Source organism: Peromyscus californicus, unplaced genomic scaffold (assembly GCF_007827085.1).
Source record: "Peromyscus californicus insignis strain IS unplaced genomic scaffold, ASM782708v3 Scaffold_9__1_contigs__length_137607984, whole genome shotgun sequence".
Lineage (NCBI taxonomy): Eukaryota > Metazoa > Chordata > Mammalia > Rodentia > Cricetidae > Peromyscus > Peromyscus californicus.
In genome coordinates this window covers 35,494,458-35,514,777 of record NW_026294617.1, presented here as the reverse complement: position 1 = coordinate 35,514,777, position 20,320 = coordinate 35,494,458, and the positions used below count along the sequence as shown (strand labels likewise).

General features: G+C 35.9%; 1 protein-coding gene across 5 annotated transcripts in view; it reads left to right on the top strand.

Moving 5' to 3' along the window:
- The window catches only part of Nbea (neurobeachin), a 558,359-nt gene that overhangs the window by 196,023 nt on the left and 342,016 nt on the right, over window positions 1-20,320 (top strand). For all 5 annotated transcript variants that reach the window (XM_052730144.1, XM_052730145.1, XM_052730143.1 and 2 more), the window contains one exon: window positions 11,575-12,013. In XM_052730144.1, coding sequence (XP_052586104.1) covers window positions 11,575-12,013 — 439 coding nt within the window. The remainder of the gene's footprint in view (window positions 1-11,574; window positions 12,014-20,320) is intronic.

The window sequence follows — 20,320 nt, the reverse complement described above, 5'->3', positions numbered from 1 at the left end:
ATATTAATTCTCCATTGAAAAATGGTATGTTGTAATTTGCAGGAAGATAAAGGATAGATATCATCTTATATGAAATGATCCAGACATTCAAAGAAAAATATGACATCTTCTATCTCATACTTGAATTTGAAAAAAGATGATATAAAATTTAATCATCATTACTAGTGCGTAGGGTAGGTGGAGAAATGAGTTAGAGGGAGACTAGAAAATAACTTTGAAAACACAGACAGAAGAAATAAGTCCTCATGTTCTACATAAAAGTGAGAAGGTGATAGGTCACAATTACCTAGCGTATATCTTATGATTAGCTAGGAAGGAGAAAGTCAAAGATGCTGAACACAAAGCTATTATAGGGAAGTAGAATCATTGACTGTACTGATTTCATCCATGTATAAAAATAGTCACAGAGAACCCTTATATAAGCACAATTATTATGTATTAAGCAAAACAGAAAATATGTATATAGTATTTTAAGGACACCAAAATGATAATTACCCTGATTTCATCATTGAAAATTATGTATTTCTATAGATTTACCATAGTTTATTTCATAAATATGGACAAGTAAAGTGATGATTAATACAAATAAAATCTACTTTTGAATTCACCTTTATTTATTTCACCAAAGTAATCAGTTGATGATGTGAATCTTGGGAAGTGTTTATGAGCAAATGATGTTTGTGGTTTGATATTGTTGATTACACATAGGGAATCAGAATCCTAATATTATGGAAGATAGCCTGCATATAAAAATATAAACACTTCCCAATTCTTTATTTATAAGCAGGCTCGAAGTTTTGTTTTATATTTGAAAAGTTTAAAAATGTCTTAAATATCATATCTGAAAGATATTGGCAATGTTTTATGAAGTACAGATAGGTAGTGTTGTATGTTTCTGTGATTGTTAATAGCCTCAGCTAGGGAAATATCTCAGTCTGTAAAATGGTTGCCACACAGACAATTTCAGTTCAGTCTCCAGAACCTATGTTAAAAATAAAATTGGGTGTTGTGGCAGGCTTGTAATCCCAGAGTTAGAAAGGCAGAGGCAGGCAGGTCATTGAGCATACTATCCAAATAACTAGCCAAATCAGTATGCTCCAGGCCAAAGAGACCCTATCTCAAAAAACCAGGTGGAAGGCTCCTGATGAATGACATCTGAGGTTGACCTCTGGCTTCCAGACATGCTCTCATACACATACATGGGCATCCCTTCACACACGTGCACCTACACAAACATGCACCCACTTGCTCCACACACACAAAAGAAGGTTATTATCATCAATGGATAAAAACCTCATATATAAATTAAAAGAACATGTAACTTAAAGTGAAAAAAGATGGAAAAAGCAAATAGATGACTAAAAAGGAAAAGTAAGACATAACAAATAAACAAATAATATTTAACATTTACTAATACCCAAGTAAATTTATATAGAAACAAAATTGTATCTTCTCAAACCAGAATTTGGAAGGGTGAGTATGTATGCTTTCTATAGCACAAAAAACTTCCTTACCTTGCTGTAGTAATTCCTCTTTAGTACTGTTTTAGGAAAACAAGGGTATACCAATAGCTTAAATTCAAGGATTTTGTTACTTTTTGTTTATTGTATAGTTATAACTATTATAAGTAAATTATATTTATGAAGTTGTTACATTTACATAATAAAATTCACTCTTTCAGGTTATAAAGTCCCTCATTTTTCTTACTATCACAATAAGTTTTAAAGATTAATAGCTCATATTATAAATGTGTCATTATTTGTACATACTCTAATGTATCATTCTGCATCTCTGAGTACTAATGCTGAAAATGTTATATATTTCAGTTATGTAAAGTTGAAATCGTGTCTATTTTTCATGATAATTTCTTAACTTGTTTAATGTAATTGCCTGTTTTTAGTTAGTCAAAGCTTCTCTTACACTTTTTATTTGCATCATAATTCAATGAATATCGTATTTTCCTTCATTATATCTATTTTTAATAAATCAGTGATTTCCTACATACTGTGTTATAAGTATATGTAAAGTGAACAGAAAATATCTGTCTATCTGAAGAAAAATGGTCTAGGATATGAGGTAAACACTTTTAGAAATCATATACTGAAATGTATTATTGCAAATCATGGTATATTCTAAGGAATAAAGTTTTAAGTTTGAGAAGCCTAAGAGAAGAAATATAATTTGGTTTGGGCATTCGGTATGCCTCACAGAAGTGATATTTATGCCAAGAACTAGGCATGTTTGGTTAGTTTGGAAAAGAATGGAGACGGTGGTTAGAGGCAGGCTGGGAGGTGGGCCAAATGTCCAGCAAAATTTTGTGTTATCTGTTGATTTAATATAGTAATCAAGGGGAAAAGAAGCTGTCAGAATTGCTTTGGTAGTTAGACAGGAACCAGATCATGTAGCAGCTACAAAAAGCCACATTAAGGAACTGGGTTCAAACTAAAGATAATACCTTATTGGTTTCTACTTTTGTCATAAAATGTTCACAAATATTTAGGAACTTAAATCAACCTGGATTTATTATCTTTTAGACCTTTGGTTAAAAGTATAACATGAGTTTTATTGGGCTAAAATTGGTACATCGTTTCCTTGTTTGTTTTCTGGAGTGTCCAGTTTTCCTCCTCTTTCTATCTTTCAGAGGCATTTGTATTCCTTGGCTTAAAGCCTTCTACCTCCATGGACCAGTAATTAGTGCATTATCAAAACATTGTTTTGTTGTCTCACTTTCCTTTGAACAGAATTAGGAAAGATTTTCTATTCAAAGGACTCATTAGAGTTACCTCACTTGAGTAACCCAAGGTAATCTTCCCTTTCAAGACCCTTAAATTTAATGTTGTCATATAAGACCAAATATTTTCACGTTATGAGAATTAGGATTTTGATGCTGTAGAGGTGGGGTTATATATATACAGTAAGAAGAGAGTAAGAAGAGAGATAGGTGTGCAGTTCTCTCCAGCACTAGCCATAAAAGTACAAAATGATAGGACATGGCATGCAGATTTCTCAGAAAATTAAAAGTAGAACTACCATAAAATCTAGCAATCCTACTCCTAGATGTTATCCAAAAGAATTAAAACATGATCTTAGAGGGTCTTTGCCCTTCCATTTTCACTGTAGAATTGTACACAACAGCCAAAAGGTAGAGTAGCCTAAATGTCCATCACAGTAACAACTGATCAAAACAAACAAGCAAAAATGACAACAAAAAACAAATCCTGTAAAAAACAATGACATCATGAAATTTGCAGGCAAATGGATGGAACTAGAAATATCATCCTGAGTGAGGTAGCCCAGACTCAGAAAGACAAATATGATATGTACTCACTCATAAGTATATATATATATATATATATATATATATATATATATATATATATATATATATATGTTATTTTTACAAAGAACAATTTTTAAGGAATATTGTAGCTACAGTGGATAATATGTTCGAGGGGCATGCAGGAGACTAGATTATTGCTTCTGACTTGAGATGTTCTTGCTTAAGAGAATGATGGTGAGGTTGTAGAGATAAAGAGGAAAGTAATGTGGGGGAATACTTTGAAGGTCAAATGGCTAGGATTTGATAGTAGGTTCAATACAGTGTTGGAAGAAATGTGATGCTTCAGAGATGACCTCTGGCTATCTGGTGAGAAGCACTGAGGTGATTAAAGAACCAGTTGATAGAGAAGACTATAGGTGGATGTGGGCATGAGGACCATACAAGTGATGACCTGACAGGTTTCTTAATCCTTGCAACAGATGGGAGACTAGTATCTTTCAGGTATAGTCTGTGCAGATTTTAGAGGGTAGCTAATTTTGTCTGAGGTAACATGGAAAACTAGTTACTGGTGGAGGCAGAACTGCAATTTAATCAGTTTGAATAAATTTCCAGTACCTTTCTATTTTGACTTCCAGTACATTTCCAACAGAAAGAAATACCTCAAAGTACTTGTTTGAGGCATGGAAATATGAAGTAAGTAGTGAGGGGGGACCTGGAAAATCCAACCCATGCTATTTAAAATGTATATTTTTTTAATTAAAATCTCTGAGACCAGCAAAGAACAGAAACACGCTGTCAATACAGACAGTGGGGAAAATAGTTGAGAGAAGATGTGACTCACAAAAAGCTTGTTTGCTTTTTGGATGCATGTTTTAAATAAGCAATTATCAGTATGTGCAAATAATTGAAAAGAATGTCTTCTGAAGAATTGAAAGTATGAAGATAATGTCACAACATATTGTGTTGAGGTGTTGAGAGAGTCAGAAATAAAACTTTATTTATTAAAAAACAACTAGAAATTCTGAAGTTGAAATTATAGTAACTGGAATAAGAAGTTCACTAGAGGAATTCAGAAGTTTAAGCTGATAACAAGAAGGATTAGTGTATTTGAAGTCAGACCACTTGTAACTGTCCAGACCAAATGAAGTCTCACTGACTTCAAATATCAAGTAAACCAATGTGCATATACTGAGAGTCTTGCAAGAGAGAAAAGAAAGGGGCAGTTAAAAAAAACAAAACAAAAACTATGAGCTGGGCATAGTGGTGTACACTTTTAATCCCAGCACATGGAGGCAGTGGCAGGTGGATCTCTGAGTTTGAGGCTAGCCTGGTCTACAGAGTGAGTTCCAAGACTGCCAGGGTACACAGAGAAACCCTGTCTTTTAAAACCAAAACCAAAAAAAAAAAAAGTAAAAACAAACAGATTCCAAAAGAACTACAAAAGTTTGGAAGAAATAATGGCCTGTATAAAATGTATAGTGCACCATAAGTAAGATATAATCAGTGTGACCCACACCTAGGTAGTATGGTCACAACACTGAAAGGTTTTCTTAATATTTGATGGTATCATCTCATTTTGTTTCTTCTATTGTTTATTAATACATTGGATTCCCAAGGATGTATTCTTTTCATATCTCTACTATAGGAAACAATTGTGAATAATTACTCTGCTTTGCAGTCTCACTGTTGAGTATATATAAAACAAACGTTTACATTGATTTTTTTTAAAAATCATTTCATATATTATTTTTGCTTTGGGAGTTAAAAATGATTTTTATGTAAGTTAATCTTATACTTTTAGAATTAATGTAACTAACAAGTTTTACACTTTTATATTCCATCTTAGGCTAGGGTGTTTCATTTGCTTGATATTTAAAGAAGTAGATGCTTTACCTAATTTTCAGTGCTATGCTACTCCTCTAGAGAGTTTGGAAAACAGCAAACTCAATACTTTAATATGTCAAACATATTGAGATCACTGTGAAACAGAGATTTTGAGAGAAGGAATGTGATGAATGAGGTAAGCTTGTAAATCTCATGTCATTTGTTAAAATTAACCTCATATTTTTTTTTCAGTACATATTAGGTGAATTCATTACATTCAATAAAAAACACTAAAAGGCATCTGGCATCCAACTGCCTGTTTCTGACAAGGCTCAGCTCACCCAGGCTAGTAATGGTTCAGCTTTGTGTGCTGGTTGGCTGGCCTATTGCTAAAAAAGCTCATGAGAGCTGTTGAAAACTCACACGCTACAGTTGCTACTATCACTACACAGATACCCCTAACTTTCTGTTAAAGTCATTGTATTACATCCTCATAATACATAAGAAAGCATTCTAGAGAAAGAAGTACTGTGGAATCTGCACTATAGTGTCAACTGAGAACATGTTCTGTGAAGGGTGTCAGAGTGCAATGAGAAATGAAGGTGGGCATTTTGGCTAGTAATCAGGTTTTTTTAGTTGTTGTTGATAATGTTTTTTCCAATTACTCTTACAGTATGTTCTTTGGGCATTTGATTTTACTTCTATGTAACATGATCACAGGGTGTGCTTTAAAATACTTGTGTAGAATTTTTATTAACATTTCAAAATCATTACTCCATTTTAAAATCATTCAGACTCAGTAAATGAAACTTTATTGATGTGTAAATATTTTGATGAGCTATCTTAAAAATTCACAAACTTTCATCATAACTTGGAAGTCAACACATATTGAGTTCTAAGTATCTTGTAAGTTAGAGGGATTTTTTTTGTTGTTTGTTTTTTGGGGTGTTTTTTTCCCCCCGAGACAGCGTTTCTCTGTGTAATTTTGCGCCTTTCCTGGAACTCAGTCTGTAATCCAGGCTGGCTTCAAACTCACAGAGATCCGTCTGCCTCTGCCTCCCAAGTGCTGGGATTAAAGGCGTGCGCCACCACTGCCCGGCAAGTTAGAGGTTTTTAATGCTCATTGAATGTCAGTTAGCTGACCAGATCAGAGAGAAATAGTCCATGTAAACAACATTTAGCTATGCAACTAAAGTGATAGATGGCTCAGCAGTTGAATACTTGGTGCAGTTTATAAAGAACAGATTTTAAATCCCAGAAGCCACAAGCAGGACTATCTCGTTAGGGTTTCTATTGGTATGAAGAGAAACCATGACCACAGCAACTTTTATAAAAGAAAACATTAAGTGACTGGCTTACAGTTTCAGAGGTTTAGTCCATTATTATCATGGCAGGACCTGATGAAATGCAGGCAGACACGGTCCTGGAGAAGGATCTGAGAGGAGAAAGAGCTACATCTTGATCCTACAGGCAACAGGAAGTAGACTGAGACACTTGTCATGGCTGGAGGATATGTAAGACCTCAAAGCCCACCTCCACAGTTTCTCCAGCAAGGCCACACCTACTCCAACAAAGCCACACCTCCTAATAGTGCCATTCCCAGTTAGCTTATGGGGGCCAGTTACATTCAAACTACCACAAAGAACTTCCAGTAAGATGTTTAACCCCAGCTCTGAGGAATCTGACATCCTTCTCTGGCCACCTGAGCATATGCATTCACATACACCCCCTGTCGCTCCCCCACCCTTCTCTCTCTTTGGGTATGGTAGTTTATGAACCACAAATTGAAGATACTGTTTTCTTAGATAGTATTTTTACTGGGGAAATACTTACCTTTTGGTCTAATTCAAATTTTAAAAGTTAAAAATTTATATGTAGCTTTTAAGGCGAGTTATACTATAAAATGGTTGGATAGCCTATTAGTGTAAAATCAAAACTCTGTGCACGGTGACAGATATGGATCTATAGTGGATCAAAGACCTCAACATAAATCCAGTTACTCTGAACCTGATAGAAGAGAAAGTAGGAAGTAGTCTTGAACGCATTGGCACCAGAGATCACTTCCTAAATATAACACCAGTAGCACAGACACTGAGACAAACAATTAATAAATGGGACCTCTTGAAACTGAGAAGCTTTTGTAGAGCAAAGGACATGGTCAACAAGACAAAGTGACAGCCTACAGAATGGGAAAAGATCTTCACCAACCCCACATCTGACAGAGGGCAGATATCCAGAATATATAAAGAACTCAAAAAACTAGACATCAAAATGCCCAACAGTTCAATTAAGAAATTGAACTCTATAGAGCTAAACAGAGAATTCTCAACAGAAGAAGCTCAAATGACAGAAAGACATTTAAGGAATTTCTCAACATCCTTTAATCATCAGGGAAATGCAAACCAAAACAACTCTGAGATACCATCTTACACCCATCAGAATGGCTAAGATCAAAAATACTGAAGACAGCTATGTTGGAGAGGATGTGGAGCAAGGGGAACACACCTACACTGTTGGTGGGAATGCAAACTTGTATAGCCACTTTGGAAATCAATATGGCACTTTCTTAGAAAATTGGGAATCAACCTCCCTCAAGACCCATCTATACCACTCTTGGACATATACCCAAGGAATGCTCAATCATATCACAAGGGCACATGCTCAGCTGTGTTCATAGCAGCATTGTTTGTAATAGCCAGAACCTGGAAACAACCTAGATGCCCTTCAACTAAAGAATGGATAAATAAAATGTGGTACGTATATACAATAGAGTATTACTCAGCAGAGAAAAACAGTGACATCATGAGGTTTGCAGGCAAAATGGATGGAACTAGAAAATATCATCCTGAGTGAGGTAACCCAGACTCAGAAAGACAAACATGGTAGGTACTCACTCATAAGTGGATACTAGATGTAAAGCAAAGGATAACCAGACTGCAACTCACAACTCCAGGGAGGATACCTAGTAAAGAGGACCCTAAGAAAGACATGGGGATCGTCTAGCGACAGAGAAATGGATGAGATCTACATGAGCAAACTGGGGGTGAGGGGAGTTAATGGAGGGCAAGGGTCGGGGGAAAGAGAGCTTAGGGGAGCAGGAGGTCCCAGCTGGATCAGGAACAGAGTAGGAGAACAAGGAAAGAGATACCATAATAAATGAAGACCCCATGGGAATAGGAAGAAGCAGAGTGCTAGAGAGGTCCCCAGAAATCCACAAAGATATCTCCACTGTAGACTACTCACAATGGTCGAGAGAGTGCCTGAGCTGGCCTGATCTGGTGATTGGATGGCCAAACACCCTAACTGTCATGGTAGAACTCTCATCCAGTGACTGATGGAAGCAGATGCAGGGATCCAAGGCCAAACCCCAGGTGGAGCTCCAGGGTTCCAATCAGCGAGAGAGAGGAGGGATTGTGTGGGAGGGAGATGTGGAGACCATGATTTTAAGAAGCACAGGGACAAGTGGTTGTACTAGTGGAGACACATGAACTGTGAACCAGTGGCCCCCATGGAGCTAGACCAGGCCCTCTGGATGGGTGAGACAGTTGATTGGCTTGAACTGTTTGGGAGGCCCCTAGGCGGTGGGACCAGGACCTGTCCTTGGTGCATGAGCTGGCTTTTTGGGGCCTAGGGCCTATGCTGAGACGTTTTGCTCAGCCTTGGTGCAGGGAGGAGGGGACTGGACCTGCCTTGGTTGGATCTATAGGCTGGACTGACTCCCCAGGGGAGACCTTGCCTTGGAGAAGGTGGGAATGGGGGGTGGTTTGGGGGGGAGGCTAGGGATGGGAGGAGGGAGGATGGGGGACTCCATGGCTGATATGTAAAATTGAATTGATTATAAAATAAAAATATTTATTTAAAAAAAAACAAAACTCTGGACAACATCTGTAAATCTGTAAATTTAGGCCAAGGACTGGAGTATATTCCAGATATTTTCTGACAGTTAAACTGTGAGATAAAATTGACCCATGTTAGTAACTGTCACTGACTTTGTAGTTTTGTTGTTGATTTTGGAAGTTCCCTCATTTCACTTATATTTCCTGTCATATGTTACAGAAATGTCATAACTGCTGTTCAGTGCTCTTGGCATTTTGTTAAAGTTTGAATGCCCTCAGCCACCTTCACTCCTCACTCTATGTCCCTAGGTTACATATCAGCTTCCAAAATCTACTCTCACCGTGGTGTGAACGTCATCAAAATTTATGACTACTCTTCTCTTGGTTTCCAGGCATAAGTATTCCAGAAATTCTGTAGACTCCATGATCAAAACTGAATTTATATCTTTTGAACTGCTTTCCTATTTGCATTGTTTAATCAGTAGTTTATTACTATTCTTTATTCTTATTAGACGCATCATGATTTTATATCTTCCTTATTCCTAATGCTATAATTTTAATTTTAGTCTTAATTTTCTCTTAAAAGGTTTATTTTTGTTAAATCTTAGCTATAATTTTAACTCCTATTCCCTGATGCTTTTCCTGGTATTATTGAGATTGCATTCCAAAACTAATATAATTTTTACAATTTTTAATCTTTAAACAGTACAAGAGACATCTAGTGTATTTTTAATCTTGATTATTCAGTGTTGGAACAAATATTCTTTCCCTAATTCTCAGATTAATCTTTTTTTTTAATTCTTGAGAAAACTTGACAATTAAAAAAGCAAAACTAAACTTAATAAATATACAAATGAGTATAATATAACATTACATTATCGGATATATGTATTTTTGTCTATTTAAATGAATATTGGACAGTGAAAAGTTTAAATAAAGAGGTAACTATTTCTATATTAATGCATAAGCTTCAGTATAAGTCTAATAAAAATAAAGGAGATTATAGTTTCTTTGTCTCTTAAAGTGTGGTAAAATGATTCTGAAATTAATCTGGAAAAGTAAATAAAATTATGTTCATATCATAGTATTCTTCTGCATTCAAGAGATTAGCAACTGTTTAACCACAAACCCAAGAGTTGATCTGTGTGTATGACATTATCTCTAAAGCAGCATTCCTCTGTGTTTTCAATAGCTTGTCTCATGAGGCTTCCTGAGCTGCATGCGACATCAGGCCTGTCATTTTTTGTTCGATTTCTTACTGATAGAACCTCTCAAAACACAGAAACAAACATCAACAATTTCAATAAATTCTTATAATGTAAATCACATAAAATCTCTTAATGACTTACTTTTCATCTTCAAAATTATTTTAAGTTATGCTAGGTGACTGTGGCATACACCTTTAATCCCAGCACTCAAGAGACAAAGGCATGTGGGTCTCTGAGTTGGAGGCCAGCCTGATCTACAGAGTTCTCTAAACAGAGAAACTCTGTCTTGAAAAACCAAGGGGGGAAAGATTTTACATTAGAGACTGTTTTACACACACACATACACACACACACACACACACACACACACACACAAACACACACACCCACACACCCACACACTAAGATCAAGTACATTTTCCAATGCTATTTAGAATTATTCTATGGAAGACTTCATCATACTAACTTTTGTCATCAGACTTGGACCTTTTAAAAAACTATCTCCACACTCTGTGTGTGTGTGTGTGTGTGTGTGTGTGTGTGTGTGTCTTTCTGTGTCTGCATCTACATGCACACTCCCATGTATTTCACATTGTAGGTGTAGAGGTCAGAGGACAGCTTGCAAAAGTTGGTTATCTCTTGTTATATGAGTTCCAGAAATCAAATTCAGGTTATCGGACTTGGTGTCCAGCTCCTTTATGTACTGAGTCATTATACTGGCCCAGATTTGACATATTAAAGGTATTTTTCTTTTCAACCATTTTAATTAGTAACATGTGCACAATTCCTGTTTATAAAGATAAATATATGTTTCTGATTCCATTTTTACAAGTGGAAATTAATATTTATCCACAAAAATTAGGCAAGAGTTGATAATAAAGGCACATATAGACTAGTTTCTTATGACACACTGTGGTATAATTAAAAAATATGTCTTTTTGAAATAATCACTTGACATATTTCACATTCAAAAAATCACAATTATATGTATGTAAATTTACAATAATGTCTTTAGCTAATTTAAATATTTGGGGCATTTTTTAATTAAAATGCCAAAGGGGTATTAAAATGACTTTTTATTTTTAAGGACCATAATAATTTTTAAGGAAATAGCAAGATTCTTTTCTTGTATCTTGTTTGAGAACTAGCAGTGAATGAATAATGGGAAGTTGATGTAACACTTTTTATTGCTTTAAGAAATTGGTTGAATTATCCTCTTAAAGGCATGTGTTTTAGAGTGTCAGATAGGTTTTTTTTTATAAGAAATGGGATTGTTTTGATATGTGCTGAACAAAACAACAGGTGCATATGGTTGTTGTATATAAGGTGAGTTGTGCTGTGTGTGTTCAGATAAACCCATGGAATTTTCATTTGCTTCATACCTGCACTTGAAACCTTTTGATTAGATCAATTTCTTTCATTACAGAAACACCTGCTACATTTCCAGACACTGTAAAGGAAAAGGAAACACCAACCCCTGGTGAAGATATTCAGCTAGAAAGTTCAGTTCCTCACACAGATTCCGGAATGGGAGAGGAGCAAGTGGCTAGCATCCTGGATGGGGCAGAACTAGAAACGGCTGCAGGTCCTGATGCAATGAGTGAACTTTTATCCACATTGTCATCTGAAGTAAAGAAATCACACGAGAGCTTAACCGAACATCCCAGTGAAATGCTGAAACCTGCACCATCCATATCTAGCATTAGTCAAACCAAAGGCATTAATGTCAAGGAGATACTGAAAAGTCTTGTGGCTGCCCCAGTTGAGATTGCTGAGTGTGGCCCTGAGCCTATTCCATATCCAGATCCAGCACTGAAGAGAGAAGCGCAAGCTATTCTTCCTATGCAGTTTCATTCCTTTGACAGGTATGTACCAAACTTCTTATCCACAGTGCTCTATCCATAGAAGGAATACTAAGCTCTGTTAATTTACAAAACAGTAGGAGAGTCTCAAGAACTTCTCATTTGTTACAAGACTGTCGAACTGTTAGTCCCCAGGATTGAGCCTGGGATGAGGCATGATATGGTAAGTAGCACATTGCACTGGGAAATGGTGAACACAGCATCAGGTTTAATCTATCACTGAAGAATTATCACACATTGGGGAATCTGTTTTTCTCTTTTGCTTTTACCGTTCTCTATATGAAATGGATATGCTAACTCTCTAAAAAGTCTACTCTGCTTTCAAATGCTATTCTGTTATAAAATATTGTAGTAACTATTGAAGATTAAATAACTTCTTTTAAGTAGCCACATATAATTTTAATTTTTAAGTTGATCTTTTTTGAAAACTGCAAAAAGGTTTGTAATTGTTTTCCTGTAATAATTCTGCCATCATTATAAAAGGTTTATTTTGCCAGATATTTGAAAGTAAATATTCTCAAATGGCATTTTCTGACTTTAAACTACTTAGAACCTGGCCCATATATCTACATTTAAATATAAAATCATTCAATGAATTTAGAAGCAACTGATTCCTTTTTCTAACGCACTATATATACAATTAAATAATTCAGTGAATCAAAATAAAATGTTATAGCTATAAAGAATCCTTGAATTTACTATACCTTATAATTTAAATCAAGTGCAGCATCAGAAAAATATTGGAGGTGTTCACTAATTACCAGCAAGAGTGTTTGAGTTCTGGTTTTTACTTTATACTCTATACTTCCAATTATGTTTATGTGTTGATATGTAAAATAAAAAATATGTTGGTTTATTGTATGGATTAAATGTTTGTTATGGATGTTTAAAACATATCTTCATACCAAAAATTTGTGTGTGAGAGAGATGATTGGTAAGCAAGTTGTTTCAGCTTTAATGATAAAGATTTAGTTTAGGAATCAGTGTTTCTTAAGCTAAAATATCAAGATCAATGTATAGGCAAACAGAATAATAAGTAATATTAATTTATTACTGAGTAGTTAGATGATGTAATTTTCATCAATAATCATCATATAAAGATGTGTCATATTAATGTTTCTAAGAAGTGGCAAATTGTAAGACTCTGAAATGTAGAAAATGCTTTTCTGACAAGTCCTTATCAAATAATTGTTAACTCTGTGTTCTCATGTTTATTTATACAGTGATTATTCCTTCTGGTCTTCCACATTACATCTCTACTTCAATTGTCCAATATATGTTTACAGGATATGAGTGTATTTGTACCTATGATTTGTGTCAGTCTATGCCTTCTATGTGCACATAAGACTATCAGTGTCTATATACTAAATACCACAAAGTAATAAGGTAATTGAAGTTGTCCAATTTAATTTTAAATTTTATCTTTAAATTTTGTCAAAATACAAATGAATAAATCTAGATAATTACTGAAATTTGAAGGAGAGAATTCAGTATAATTAAGCCAAAAAAAAATGTTGTTGATTTGGATTTTTATTCTTTTTTTTTTTCATTAAAAATTACAACTGTCATCTAAATGGTCACTTTTCTTAATTGCACAGCATTTAAACTTTTCAGAATATTGTTTTGAAACAGTCGGACTTTCTATTTGTTCCTGGTAACATTTATGCACAATGTAGTAGGAATGGAGTCATTCTAAATTGTGTAAGTAGAATGAAATAGAAGAGCACAAAGCATGTTTTTTATGTTTTTATTCTCTTTAGGAAGAGTCTCCAGTGTAGTTAATATATGCAGTAGCTCAAGTACTAGCAAATGTAAATGATGAGGTGATATTGATGAAAGGAGGGATTGAGGTCTCAGGGGGCACTGATGAAGGATTGAACAGAAGCGGCCTTGCACTGCACGTAACTCAAGTCTGTCGTCTTCACTGCTCAAAGCCATAATGGGAGGTGGCAGTCTGAAATGAGTTGCCACGGCGAGCAGTATTATTTTTGAAATGCTTTCACACAAATCACTAGGCCCTGCATACAACTTAGTTTCATGCTTTAATGTCATCAGGAGGCACAAATTGGTGTGTCTAATTGTTTGCCACCTGCCAGCAAAATGAGCTGCCAGCCAGCCAGACGGGTTTGATTGTCTGTCAGCCATTCAGTAGATCGAGAGTGACAACATCAAAAATTTAACTTTAAACTCTGAAGCTTTGAGCAGCTTTTCAGAGACATCATCCCCACAAGAACTCTTGGACTGCTGCATTTTCAATTATATTTCCAGTATATTGCTGACATTTACCTTATCTGTCTTAAGGTAGCTATAATTGCATTATGAGGTATATAAACATATTACTGAAACACTGACATCTAAAATCCAAGTTATGACATGTCTTTTAACAACAGATTGAATTCCTTGAAAAATGGGATCCAAGATGACAGCCTTTAGAGTGAAGGTCCAGAAAGCTCCCAGTGTCAAACAGAATTACCACAAGGCTTATTCTATACATAAAGTATTTTGCTTTTACTTTTAGTTGAAATAGCTGTAAACTCAGTTGCTGAACTCAAACTAGCATTATGTAATGGTACTGGAAATCATCTGTGATATTTCTTTTGTTAACCAGTTGCTTATTGGTCTGTTGTAGTCATTGCAGCAATACATTTCTTATGCTTACTCCAGATCATAAACTGACTTGCTTAAACAAAACTGCAAAGACTAGAGTCCTGATCACTCATCTACACTCAGCACTCATTTTTCCACTTAGGATGGAGCATTGAAGAATTTTGGTGTTTTAGAGTTACAAAATTTTAATATGTAAATAGCAACATCAAATTCTAGACATGCTTAGGTCTAAACTTATTTAGAATTTGGTATTTCTTCAAAATGTATGTGGAATTCTTTATATGTTCTTATCTACATATACAAAAACTATTGGTTTCATTTATTTCCTCATGGCATTGGTACAGATTATAAAACATGTCTTTGATTACACTGAGTTACCAAAGGGTATATGTATTCGTATAAAAATATAGAATCCCCCAAACCAGTCTGCAGTAAGCACTGTGTGTAGAGATTGCTGGATTCTTACTATTGAGTGAAAACATTTAGGATGGTTTTGTTTCTAACAACAGAGTTTAGTGTTGTCATCTGGAAAGGGACACAGCAAGTTGCAGAATTCTCTACCAACACTGCCTCTCTTGGGAGATTTACTTGTAGACCATAGTTTGTTAATAGTTCTAGTTAAGCTGTCACTAACTGCAAGTTAGCTTTTCTCTAAGTCTGCCAGTAAAGCTGTGTCCCACCCACCCCATTTTTAAATAAAATTAAACTCTGTAGTTCACATGCTTATCTTTGGAAGGCAAGAAATAAAGAAAATCATGGTTCTTTGTGCATTTCTCTTGTTACTCTTCTTTTAGAAATTGTTATAAATTTAGCATATCATAGAAAGATTGAAGCTGTATTGTTTCCTTAACTAACAGAGGCCAATATGGTTAAGATTATATAATTACATGTCATCCTTTCTTGTTTTTCAAACCTGTTTTGTGTTCAAATTTCTAGGTTTGATGTAGTTAGGCAAACTAGTAATGTATTTTTCCTTACTTTTTAATATTTTGCCTCCAAAGCATTTGCTTTTCTATAATAAGAACAACTCTGAAATAAAATATGTGGTTAAAATAAATAATGATAAATAATTTAGATTTCCTATTTTAAACAAAGTATAAGCCTAGTGTAGGTATATTCTCCCATCATTAGATTGTTAACATTGGCTTTAGTGCAAAAGAGTAAAAATAGAGGCTATAATAAAGAAATGTTCTTAAGCAGATCTTACTTATTTCTTTAGCCATAGAACTAAAGTTGTTTTTTTAAAGTATAATTATTTGTGCTGGTGTTGTATTCCTACTTCTTTGTGTTTGTTGAAGAATCTCTTTTGATTATACTATTTAAAAGAAAAAAGTAAATATATTGAAGGATAATTATGAACCTGCCAGCTTTTACAAGTTAAGTATTCCATTGTAATCTCTGATTTTATCCTGCCTGGAGTGGACTGGGTGTGATGGAGTTTTGACAATGTGACTGTACCCTGTGTTCTCTTTGTCTTTCCTGGCATCTACAGAGACAGTTTAAGTGAATTAAATAATGGATCTCTTTTCAGTAGGTAAATTAATGAAATAATTATTTAAAACATTTATTGGTATTCTCAAATATTTTATCAAGTAGAGAAGCATAATAGATGAAACATTAGATCAATAACCCTGTGATGTCTAGTGAGATTCAGTAAACAGCTGCAATTCCTAAAGTATTTAGTGTATTATTTTTCCACTCAGTTCCTGTTTTTTACATAAGTGTCTTTGACAATGAATAATGCTAGCAATTAATAGTTGTTCTCTATATAATCTGTTTTTGCTATTTACTCCCAATGCCCTCTCTGTTTTAGGGTGTCATTCACTTTGTTAGTTAGATCTTTGCATATTTATGCCAGAGACATTTTTCTATTTTACTGATATTTTTCTTTGACAGTTTGATAGATTTATATAATGCAGTCTGATTACTCTGACCACCTATCCTCCTTTACCTCCCTCACATCCCTGTTAACCACTTACTCCTTACCGGTCGCTTTCCCAGATTCATGACTTTCGATTTTGTTTTGTGACCTATTTACTTTAACTAGACTGTTTGTGAGAGTATCAGAGCTCTCTGCTGGAGCCTGGTGGGATCACCACTGTGTATATAACTGAAGGCTGTGATGTCTCTGCTCCTTGAATCTGCCCCTGGGAAGTAATTCAGCAGTGAGGAGTAGGTCCCTGGCCCCATCCTCTACCTGTGCCTATAGCTCATAGGCCCATTTTTATGCAGACCCAGTGCTGGCATCATAGTTGCTGAGAGTTTGTGATTACAATGACTGTGTCACAGCCCTTCTTGTCTTCTGCTTCCATGTTTTTCTGCCCGGTCTTCCACAGTTTTCCCTGAGCCTTGGAGAGGATGAGACATATCTATATCTATATCTATATCTATCTATCTATCTATCTATCTATCTGTCTGTCTGTCTGTCTGTCTGTCTGTCTGTCTGTGTGTGTGTGTGTGTGTGTGTGTGTGTGTGTGTGTGTGTGTGTGTCTTGTTTAGGGCTGAACACTCATTTGTCATTTATTTTTACAACCCTGTCCATCCGTGAGTCTCTACATTTACTGTCAGCCACTGGATAGAGGCTCCTCTGATTAAAGCTGAAAGGAGTATTTGTCTTCATATAAAACTAAATATTTAAAAGGTACTTTGACATTGTTCTAACTTAGCTAAACAACAGTCTTGCATTCTTCCCCAGGGCCTGTTACTTCCTGTGGGGTTTTGACTAGGTTTTACAGTAAGTACCAGGTATGGATCCTCTTTGTGTCGAGGTAATTGAATTTAGTCAGAGAGGAGTTATTCAACTTATAACAGTAGTACCACTATTGCCCTAGTGAGCACATCTTGCCTGGCTGATTCATCTCATGGTTCAGAGTGTTCACAGGTAGATAAGACCATTGATACCTTTTGTCTCCCAGCAGTTTTGATAGCATCTACCAATACTGTAAAAGGAAGCCAGTAAAGAGGAAGAAGATTGCAGCTCAATTGCAGCTTTTTATCATTCAGTGAATAAGGGTTTCCTTACCCTCACATGCACATTTGATTTCCTGATAATAGTCATTCTGACTAGGGTGAGATGGAATCTCAAGGCAGTTTTATTCTACATTTCAATGATGGCTAAAGATGTTGAACACTTTTAAGAGCTGTTTTTTCATCATTTGTGATATACTCTGTGATAGGGTCTTAACTAGTTCTTATGAGCAACCAAGAAGAATGGCAAGAGCCTGCATTATTTTAGAAATACTTTGCACTAAGGAGATGAGGCAGGTGGATCTCTGAGTTCGAGGCCTGCCTGATCTACAGAGTGAGTTCCAGGACAGCCAGTGCTACACAGAGAGACCCTGTCTCAGAAAAAAAAAGAGGAAGAAGAGGAGGAGGAGGAGGAGGAAGGAAGGAAGAGGAAGAGGAAGAGGAAGAGGAAGAGGAAGAGGAAGAAGAAGAAGAAGAAGAAGAAGAAGAAGAAGAAGAAGAAGAAGAAGAAGAAGAAAAATGCTTCGTAGCTTTTGTACACAAGAGGGAGAATATTGGCGTGTGTTCTTTTGAGCTTCAGTTACTTCACTCATTTTCCAGTTCCATCCATTTACCTATGAATTTAATTTCTTTTTAGCTAAATAAAATTCCTTTGTATATATGAACCATATTTTCATTATCCATCAGTTGGTGTACATATAGCCTGATTCCATTTCCTAGCTTTTGTGAAGAGTGACAGTGAACACTGATGAGTTACTGTCTCTCCAGGAGAATATTGAGTCTTTGGCATATATGCCCAGGAATGGAATAGCTGGGACAATTGACAGTTATATTTGTGTCTTTTTGAGGAATCTTAACACTGAGTTCCATAGTCAATATTCCAGTCTGCACTTCTACTGACAGTAAATAAGGGTTTCCTTACCCTCACATGCACATTTGATTTCTTGATAATAGTCATTCTGACTAGGGTGAGATAGAATCTCAAGGTACTTTTATTCTTCATTTCAATGATGGCTAAAGATGTTGGACACTTTTAAAAGCTGTTTTTTCATCATTTGTAATCATTTGAGAATTCCTTGTTTTTATCTGTAGACCATTTTTCGATAGATTGGTTTTCTTAAAAAAATTTTCCTTGTGATTTCTATTATTAATCCTCTGATTGATGTATAGCTGGCAAAGATTTTCTCCCTTTCATTCAAAATAGCAAATGACCCAAGTAAAGTCTTTGTACTTCCCTCCGAAACACCGCAAACCAGGCCTCCATCATTTGCATTGCTCTCAATATTCTTAACTTCCATGCTCTTACAGAACATCCCGCTGAGCTCTCAACATTCAGCAGCTTTTCTAGCCAAAGTTCCAACATCCTTCCACAATCCTCCCCAAAGCATCAGTAGGTCTGACTCATTAATACCCATTAATAATCCTGGTACCAGCTTCTGTCTTTATCCATGATCTATTGCTGTGAAGATACATCATGATAACAGCAAGTCTTACCTGCCAACGGCATGGCCAGGCCTGTCACAACAATAACTTGTCTTAGGGTTTCTATTGCTGCAATTAAAGACTGCAAAAAGCAAATTATGGAGGAGTTTATTAAGCTTATATTTCCATATCACAGTTCATCATGAAAGGAAATCAGGACAAAAACTCAAATAGGGCAGGAACCTGGAGGCAGGAGTTGATGCAGAGGCCATGAAGGGGAGCTGCATACTGGCTTGCTCAGCTTGATTTCTTATAGAACCCAGGTCACCTGCCCAAGGGTGGCCCCACCCACAATGGGCCAAGCCCACCTACATCAATCACCAATTAAGAAAATGCCCCCACAGGCTTGCCTACAGCCAGATCTTAGGGAGGCATTTCCTCAGTTTGGGCTCCCTCCCTCCTGACACCTCCAACTTGTATCAAATTGACACAGAACTAGCCAGGACACTCACATTCTATCAGTTGCCTTTTGGTTTGATTGACTGTTTCCTTTTCTGTATAGAAGATTTTTGTTTCATGAGGTCTCGTTTATTAAGTCTTTTACACGCTATTAGTTCTACCAATCCATGAGCAAAAGAAAATCTGTCTTCTAGTGATTTCTTCAGTTTCTTTCATCAGAGATTTAAAATTTTCATTGCAGAAGTCCTTCCTCTCCTTGGTTATGCTTACTCTGGGGCTTTTTTTTTTATGGCTATTGTGAAATGGCATTATTTCCCTGATTTTTTTCTCAGCATGTTTGTTATTGGTACAGAGAGTGAACATTGATTTCCTTATGTTAGTTTTGTTTCCTGACACTTTGTTGAAAATGTTATTCGATTCTGGGAGCCGTCTGGGTGAGTCTTTATGGTCTCACATATAGAATCATATAAACAGCAAACATGAATTCTCTGAATTCTTTTCCTATTTGTATCTTTTTTCTTTTTCCTGTTTTACTGCTCTAGCCAAGATTTAGATCACTGTATTGAAGCTGGGTCAGGTTTCTTCATGGGCTGGTCACTTCCTGCAGAGCCAGCAAGAAGACTGAGGTTGACAAGGAGTCCTGCTGAAGGCAGGTGGGGGCTTGAGTTTCCTATGGGGAAATAAGGAAAGGCCCCTAACCAGAAGTTAGATCATCATGGAGTCCAGAATAAAAAAGCATGCTGGGACCTAAGTAACTTAAGGAGGAAAAATTAAAGCTATAGTTAGCATAGGGTTCTGGGGAAAGTGGGTGGGTTTTAGGCAGCCTCTGGAGAAGTTAGAGAGCAATTACTGGG